Genomic DNA, 9,067 nt, shown 5'->3' on the forward strand with positions numbered 1-9,067 from the left:
AGTTCAGGTCATACAACACGGTCCCCTCACTCTTTCATTTCCATCTCACTCCTCTTGAAGAATGGCATGAGTTAACAAGTTGCTTGGTAACAAGTTGCTTGGTAACATGACTTTAATAGTAAACCTCACATCTCTTGAACTTAGTTATTAGTTTTTTAAGCAGAGTAAACATTTAACAAAGCAGGTGTTAATTCAGTGAAATAATATACCTTCACATCATTATATTTTTACTCACTTCTCAATTGTTTCTTTATATGGAAAGACCTTAAATAGTTTCTAGAATGGACTCCACAACATCTTTCTAGAGAGTCTGGTGAGGAACGGAGTTATCCAATGGGAAATCAAGGTACATGCATAAGAAGACTTGAACATTATAACAAACTTCCACTTCCCCATGAGCCATTGGAACAGAGCATAGCTCTTATGACATCTTCATATGTGCCCATAACTAAATGATATTAGCTCATCTTCGTCAGCTTCTGATAAGTAATAGTTCCTAGAATAATGAAGAAAGGACATAGTCTTTCAAAACATGAATTTCTGCCCTGTCCATTTTCCTTCAAAGTAGATACTACCTGTCACGAAGGGGAGGTTCTTTTCTGACCTCATTTGAGGATGGAACATTTAACTAAAATGATGTCTTTCCTTTACCCACCTCAATACGTCAACGTAAGTGACCACAGAGGAGCAAAGTCTTATAAAAAGGGGCAAGTTAGTGCTACACTCTGTCCATCTTGAAGCAGGCACAGCCGATCCATCTCCAGTCATCTAGGAAAGGTTACAATGGCTCCTGTGACAACTTCATCCATGGTGAGTCCTGCACTAATGTGCAATACTTCTGTTGATTTCTGGACTGCAGGCATGAAATTCTGGATTCTAACTATGGAGATCCAAGAATGCTGCATACATAGGATAGGATGCTAAGGCTTTGGTAGATACTCCTCATTTTATTGCATTTTCAAGAACTGATACACATCAGTTTGAACAATGAGATTAAAACTGAAAGATAGCTAGATTGGGGCTAAACCACATGGAAAGTGTCACATGATGCTGTGCAGTGAGAAAGAATGCTTATTGAAAATCTGATTTTCTGAGTACAAGGGATTTAATATGATTCTCCAAGAGCATTTTTCTTTATTCCATAATAAAATGGTACATTATCCTTGAGGATTTAATTACTGGCAACACTGACTTTCCTTTCCATTATCCTATTATTATACCACAAGCTTATTTTTAAAAATTTATTTATTGGGGCACCTGGGTGGCTCAGTGGGTTAAAACCTCTGCCTTCGGCTCAGGTCATGATCCCAGGGTCCTGGGATCAAGCTCCGAATCCGGCTCTCTGCTCGGCAGGGAGCCTGCTTCCTCCTCTCTCTGCCTGCCTTTCTGCCTACTTGTGATCTCTGTCTGTCAAATAAATAAATAAAATCTTTTAAAAAATAAATAAAATAAAGATTTATTTATTGATTTGGGGAGGTTAGGGAGGGGAAAAAGGAGAGAAGAGAGAGAATCTCTAGCAGACTTCCTGCTGAACATGGAACCTGATGCAAGGCTCAATCTCACAACCCTGAGATCATGACCTGAGCCGAAATCAAGAGTTAGATGCTTAACCACTGAGTCACCCAGGTGCCCCTATTATACCATAGTCTAATACAACAAACTCACTTGTTCTAATAGAGATAAGTGTAACTATGGTTTAAAGTAGATGGCCTTTATATTTTTAGAATATTTAATTTAATTGATTACAGAATCAATATGTGTATATACGTAACTTTAGAAAAACTGTAAAATATACATAAGAAAACATAAGGTGGGGGACAAGTTCAGGGTTGAACGTCTGCCCAGCATTTCTCACATGAACATGGATATGATATGACATGCATTTTCTACAGCCCTTTCTTCTAAGGTAAACATTTGACTTCACATAGGGTTTCACAGAATGCTAGGACAGAGACCGATGACTTGCCATCTTTACTAAAATTACTGCCAACTAATAAAAAAAGGTGTCTCTCCTAATTCAAAAGAAGAATGTCCAAGACTAATAAACACTCCATGGTTTTATTTCAGTCATTATTTTCATCATATAACCAGTCTGTCATCGAACTGATCCAAAAATTTATTATAGAGCGCCCTGGAACATAGTATGTTCTCCATGATTAGCAATACAATAATCTTTACAATTTGTTAGCAAAAACCACATGCTAATGCAATATCCTACCTTCTTTTCCCCATTCATTTCCAGGCACTGCTGCTGCTGCTGAGCCTGATGGCTATTGCGAAGGCGGGAATAGCATTCCCACAAAATCCAGGATGCCCAAACACTGAGGACAAGAACTTCCCTCAGCATGTGAAGGTCAATCTGAATATCCTTAACGGGAATACGAACTCCAGAAGGCCCTCAGATTACCACAACCGATCCACGTCACCTTGGAATCTGCAGTACGTAATGGCTCCCAATAAAAATCTCTGTATTGTTCTAACTTTCATGCAAAGGACTGCCAGTTAAGTCACCTTGAGGATGATTTTACTCAGAATCATCCATCAAATCTGGAAGGGCTATCGTGCAAAGATTCTCAAATTTTATTCTACAGACTTCTTTGATGTACAGGACCACCTCTCCCCCATACTACCTACCCCTTAGGTCTCACTGTCACCGACACCAGAAACCCACTCACATTATTCATTATTCCAATATTTATGATACCCCAAGTCTACTGGAAATTTATTTTTTAAAAAATTTATCTTGGGGATTAATGCTTGAATTCTCTTTAACAGACCTACCACTGAGATGATTTGTTGAAAATAAGTAGTAATTAACTGGGGTTTTTGTGCCTTTCTTTTTTTGGACATATTAGCAGTGGGATAATATGGTTTGAAACCCAGTGAAGGAAATATCATGTTGGATATTTGCACCCCTTTTTGAGTCAGACAGCCTTGATCTATATCACCAACAGACCTATATCTGTTGTGCTCTTAGTACAGCTAATATTTAGACCCCATCAAGATTAAATATAAAATGGTTTTTAGTGTTCTGATTTTATGCAAAAACAAAAAAACCAAAAAAACCCTTCAGTTATGTGGTGACTATAGTTCAAAGAATAGTTCAAATAAATCAAGTCAAAAGTCAAAGCTAGTCACTCACTCAGCTGGAGGAGAGAGGGAAGAGAAGGTTATAGAGGGGCTTAAGCTTTTGTTTCGGGCCCTTTGTGCCAGCTCTGGGCTCTATCCCATGACTGTGCTGTCAGATAAAATTTTGATCTCTTCTCTGCTTCAAAGGCAGACTTCATTAAGTCAGATTAATGGCTATCGTATACCTACATGATTCCCTTGGCCTTTCTCTATCATATATACCTTAAGAAATTGTCCTTTGTATCAAACTAAAATCCCCTCTGCAGTCTCATCTACCTTATTTGGCTCATTCTTCAAAGAAATTGGGAAAAACTGATCATTCTCTTCTATAACATTTCACGTGCCTACAATTCCGAGCTTCCCCCAAACTTTGAGAATGTGCAATGCCCATGCTCTGTCACCTTGGGAATGTGCCTTCCTTTGTATATTCCTGTCTGATTTCCTCCCCGCTTTACCACATACTCACTTTCTCCCTCGTTTTTGTCCCCCCTGCAGCCGCAACAAGGACCCTGAGAGATACCCCACTGTGATCTGGGAGGCCAAGTGCCGCCATCTGGGCTGTGTCAGTGCTGACGGGACGGTAAACTACCACATGAACTCCGTCCCCATCCAGCAAGAGATCCTGGTTCTGCGAAGGGAGTCTCAGCACTGTCCCCACAGCTTCCGGTTGGAAAAGATGCTGGTGGCCGTGGGCTGCACCTGCGTCACCCCCATTGTGCGCCATGTGGCTTAAGAGCTTCTGGTCCCAGCTCCCCAGCACCATTGCTCTTTCTGGGGAGTACACCCAGCCCCATTTCTGACCAAACTCAATAGGCTTCTTCAACTAGTTCATCCAACTGAAGTTTCAGAGAGAACACTTTTTGTGCAGAGATAGAATCTGAATGATCTTTCCCTCTCTACAGAGAGGAAAGTTTTGACTGAGTACCAATTTGCTTTCGGTGTGCTTTTCTAAGAGCTTTAAGCTATTTATGTATTTAATAGACCCTGAGATAACTTTGGGGCAGAAGATTTCATTTTAATGAATTACATGCTTTATTTTGTATTTTTTAAAAGATTTTATTTATTTATTTGACAGAGAGAGATCACAAGTAGGCAGAGAGGCAGGCAGAGACAGAGAGAGGAGGAAGCAGGCTCCCTGCTGAGCAGCAAGCACTATGTGGGGCTCAATCCCAGGACCCTGGGATCATGACCTGAGCTGAAGGCACAGGCCCCAACCCACTGAGTTACCCAGGTGCCCCTTTATTTTGTATTTCTTAGGACACGATTCCAGACTTGAGAACTTTGTTATTTAACCAGTAAGCCTATATTTATATGAACTATTTATGGATCTATTTATGTATAAGTCTTTAGAGAAAGGTGAAAGAATGTGATTATCTGTTCTGCCTAGGGAAATCCTACAGAGAATTTAGTGGCGGTCGAAAATTCTGTCTTAGGAGTGCATGACATGGCTGTAAAAAAGACTAAACTTTGTTTCTTATTTATTAATTCTGTAAATTGTTGAGGTTTCATGAGAGAGATGTCAAGTCTAACTCTACTCTGTTAAACCCTCATAATAAAAAAAAATTGTAAAAAATTTTGGAAAGAAAATCGGTTTCCTTATTTTTTTTCTCACTTAAAGTCCTTCAGAGAGCCCAGCTCTTACCTATTTGAAAGAGTATGCAACTTTGCTGAAAGAACAAAACAGGGATGCCTGGGTGGCTAGGTGGGTTAAGCATCTGCCTTTGGCTCAGGTCATAATCCCAGGGTCCTGGGATCAAGTCCCTTATTGGTCTCCTTGTTCAGCAGGGAGCCTGCTTCACCCTCTGCCTGCTCTACTTGTCACTCTCCCTGCTTGTTCTCTCTCTCTCTCTGACAAATAAAAATAAAATCTAAGAAAGAAAGAAAGAGAAGGCCTTGAGTCATAGCACTCCACCCCAAGTTTACATACTCAATTTTATAAGGCTTCCAGACAATAGAGAACCAAGGCTGTCATACTATTGGCCCATGCTGTGGACACAAGCATCCCAAAACGAACTAAGCAAATATAAATGAAGGCCCTCGGGATACGGTTCATCATTATTAAAGACAAGACAATCCCAAAAATGTGACCTGAAGTTTGACAGGAAGGAGGAAAAAAGACATTATTTTCAAACTAGAATGTCCAGCCTCTCTCCAAACTCAGGCTTCTTTTGAAGATTAATGCCAACTGGAGATCTAGAGAGGAACACTTTTTTTCCTTCCTCAGGCCACACCCCAGGACTACCCCCTCCTGCTCCTGGCCTTTTATCCCATTCTCCCCTGGACAGAAAAAAGAGCTACTGCGGCAAAACAAACTTCAAGTATGAGAAATGTTCAGCCCAAGTAAAATAAAAACTGAATCATATTCAATTCCAGAGTAGTTTTGGGTTTCGAGTCATAACCTGTTCCCCCACCATGGCCCAGCACACTCTCTTGCCCTACTTCTGGAGGGCCCTGGAAATTCTCAGGCCAGTCCAACCCCCCCTTGCGTGGTGAAATGTATCCTGCGGGCTCCTTCATTCTCCTTTCCCCTCATGCTCCAGCCCCACTCAGATACCCATGGCTTCTCTCTGCTCCTTTTCCAATTCCAAACCTAGAGGTCCTTCCTTCTGGTGTCATCTGTGGACTCTCACGGATTCTTGCGGCCGTCTCCTGTCCTGGTCCTTGCACAAGAGCTCCCCAGGCGGCTGCCGCTGGCCGTTTCTTACCACCTTCCTGCTTTACAGACTTGTGTTCAAATCTGCTCTTCATTTCCCAGTTTGCCCTGAATGGTGGTGGTGAAAATAAAAATCCGTTTCTGTTTTGGGATGGAGGATCGGAAACAGGCAAATATACCCACAGTCCTGACTTACTCTTTCCCAAGAGACGGTATTCCTGGGAATTTTGTGGGTGGAGAGCAGCAGTTACCTTCCCCATCTCCCTCCAGGAGGTCCTGCTTTTATTCTGTCTTCACTTTGCCCCATTAGCACCATCATCTGCCCAGTCCCCTAGAAACCTGGGAGGCATCCCTGACACTTCCCTCTTCCTCTTCTCAGTCCTAATGTCCACAAATCACCAAACTCAGTAAGTTGCACTTTCCGGATGTTCTCCAATTAATCCCAGGTTCAGGGCGTCATCTTTTCTCATCTCTCTTACTTTATTACAACAGCTTCCTGCTTGTCCTGGTGGCTACAGCTCCTGTCCTCCTCATCCTTCCTCCAGCATCTGTCTCTGGCACAAAAGCAGACTGGACAATAGTCACCTGCCATAACCTGGCCCTCCTGCTGTGCCTGCTTTATCTCATGGGCTTCCTCCGTGATGTGTACCCTGTAGCCATTGAACTCCATGTCTGTGTCGTGCGGTCCCTTCTACCTTGAACGCCTTTACCACCATCTCCCTCCTGTCCCTCCATTCAAACCTTGTTGTTATGGTCTGAATGTGTATGTCTACCCCAAAATTCATACGTTGAAACCTAACCCCCAGCATGATGGGATTAAGAGAGGGAGTCACTAGGGGTGATTAGATCATGGAGGCAGAGCCCTCGAGAATGGGATTAATGTCCTTATAGAAGAGACCTCAAGAACTCCCTTTCTCCTTCTTCCAGGTGAGGATACAACAAGAAGTCTACAATCTGGAAGAAGGTCTTCATTCAGCTTTGGACCCTCGATCTCCGACTTCTAGGCCCCAGGACTGCAAGAAATAAATTTCTGTCATTTGTAAGCTACCTAGTCCATGGTATTTTTCTTTTTGGCAGCCCAAATAGCCTGACACCTGCCCTGGCCCCCTCCCCTATCCCACTGCTCCACCCATGTTTTAAGACTCCAAGAGGTTAAAAAAAAAAAAAAAAAAAAGGCTCCTATAGGTGTCATTTCCTCTCAAGAGCCTTGCCAGACCCATCACTTCCGAGTAGGTCCCTCTCTTCTGAGCTCTAAGAGCACTTTGGGTATTGTTTATCACCACTACTAAATACTATATTAGATTTATCTATTTAATCTTTAAGAGTCCTTTGAGATCCAGACCATTTGCACCTGACCTGGCATGTAGCAGCCAATGCTGAAGTAAACTTTGAACCATTGTCCACAGGCACCTCAAAGTCAACAGGGACTAAACTCACTAGCTCTACTCCCAAATTAGTTCTCCTACTGCCTCTCTTATCAACTCAAATGACATCATCTACTTAGTCATCTGAGCAAGAAATCTGGATTCTCTCTGTCACTCATTCCTCTCATCCAATCCGTGACAAACCTGTCATCAGTTCTCTTCTGTCTCCTCACTTCTCTCAAACTCCAAAGTTACTATGAAAGTTGCATTGTAATATGATCCTAAATGGCCTTTCTGCCTTGCTTCTCACAGTTTATAATTCAATGATTCTCAAACTTCCAGGGGACCTGGTCAGGGTAGGTCATTAAAAGCTATTGCAATAGGCAAAGCTCAAATAAATGAAAGTTTATTTCTTGTTCATGTTACTATCCAGCAGGGATTCTCAGGGAGCTTTGCTTCATTCATATATTCAGGAACTCGGGCTGACAGAGGTTCTACCTTCTTAAAGCAGCAGCATCTAGAACTGCACAGTCTCAGGGCACCTGGGTGGCTCAGTTGGGTGGTTAAGCATTCAACTCTTAATTTTGGCTCAGGTCATGGTCTCAGGGTTGTGAGATCAAGCCCCATGATAAGCTATGCACTGGGCCTGGAGTCTGCTTCAGATTCTCTCTGTCCTCCTCTCTCTACCCCTTCCTGAGTGTACATGCTCTTGAAGAAGAAGAAGGAGGAGGAGGAGGAGGAGGAGGAGAAGGAGAAAGAAATTCTGATTATCAGGTATAGTTAGAGCTGCATTGTCTCATACAGTAGCCACTAACCACATGTGGCTATTGAGCACCTGAAATGTGGCTGATCCTAACTGCATTGTGTTGTGTGTAAAATATGTACTTATTTCAAAGAATTGTTTTGTTATTTTTGAGTGCTGTTCTTTGCAAGAATTATTAGTTGTGAGGATCAAAATTATTAGTTATGAGGGTCATGATTAAATATGTGGCTCACACAGAGAGGATACTACCAGTATACTTAGCATGCATTCTTCCTAAGTACAAAGCATGATCAATCTTATTACAGTCAGACAGAATATGAGATATGATGGAGTCTGTGGCAAATACTCTTAATATTTTGAGGGAGTTGGGGCAGTGGGACACTGCGATTATTGTTTTTCATTTTGGCTCCTTAGTCCTGGGGATTCTAGTATTTTTCTCCCTTTTTTAAAAATTGAGATATAATTGACATATATTGTTTTAGTGTGAGGTGTACAACATTATGATTTGATTTATGTATATGGCACAAAATAATTACCACTGTAAGTTTTGTTAGTATCCATTGGCACACATAGTTACATTCTTTTTTCCTTATGATGACAACTTTTAAGATCTACTGTCTTAACAACTGTCAAATATATAATATAGTATTGTTAACCCTAGTCACTATGCTGCACATTACATCCCCAGGATTTATTTAACTTGTAAGTAGAAGTTTGTACCTTTTGACCACCATCACCCATTTCAATATTTTTTAAATGTAAAATATCTTGCTGACTTTTATATTAATAAATGTTGAAATAATAATATTTTAGATGTGCTGGGTTGGTTAAATATATTAAAACTGAAATTACTAGAAATTCACCTGTTTCTTCTTTTTTAAGATTTATTTATTTATTTATTTATCACAAGAGATCACAAGCAGTCAGAGAGACAGGCAGAGAGAGAGGGGAAGCAGGTTCCCTGCCGAGCAGAGATCCCAACATGGGGCTCGACCCCAGGACCCTAAGATCATGACCCAAGCCGAAGACAGAGGTTTAACCCACTAAGCCACCCAGGCGCCACTCACCTGTTTATTTTTACTTTTTTATTTTATTTATGTATTTTTTTGAGAAAGAGAGTGCAGGGAGTTGGGAGAAAGGGAGAGAATTTAAAGCAGG

General features: G+C 41.4%; 1 protein-coding gene across 1 annotated transcript; it reads left to right on the forward strand.

Moving 5' to 3' along the window:
- Positions 1 to 739: 739 nt before the first annotated feature.
- IL17A (interleukin 17A) lies at positions 740 to 4,814 on the forward strand. The gene is made up of 3 exons (XM_059176381.1): positions 740 to 810; positions 2,243 to 2,439; positions 3,625 to 4,814. The coding sequence occupies exons 1-3, from the start codon at positions 784 to 786 to the stop codon at positions 3,860 to 3,862; spliced, it is 462 nt and encodes a 153-aa protein (XP_059032364.1). The 5' UTR covers positions 740 to 783; the 3' UTR covers positions 3,863 to 4,814.
- Positions 4,815 to 9,067: the final 4,253 nt, after the last annotated feature.

The sequence above is a fragment of the Mustela lutreola genome, chromosome 6, assembly GCF_030435805.1.
Source record: "Mustela lutreola isolate mMusLut2 chromosome 6, mMusLut2.pri, whole genome shotgun sequence".
Classification (NCBI taxonomy): domain Eukaryota; kingdom Metazoa; phylum Chordata; class Mammalia; order Carnivora; family Mustelidae; genus Mustela; species Mustela lutreola.

Bases quoted from the DNA above. Each gene is read 5' to 3' on its own strand.
- IL17A (XM_059176381.1), top strand. From the start codon at position 784: ATGGCTCCTGTGACAACTTCATCCATG. The intron at 811-2,242 runs GTGAGTCCTGCA...ATTCATTTCCAG, and splicing joins CTGTGACAACTTCATCCATG to GCACTGCTGCTGCTGCTGAG. The intron at 2,440-3,624 runs GTACGTAATGGC...TCCCCCCTGCAG, and splicing joins ACGTCACCTTGGAATCTGCA to CCGCAACAAGGACCCTGAGA.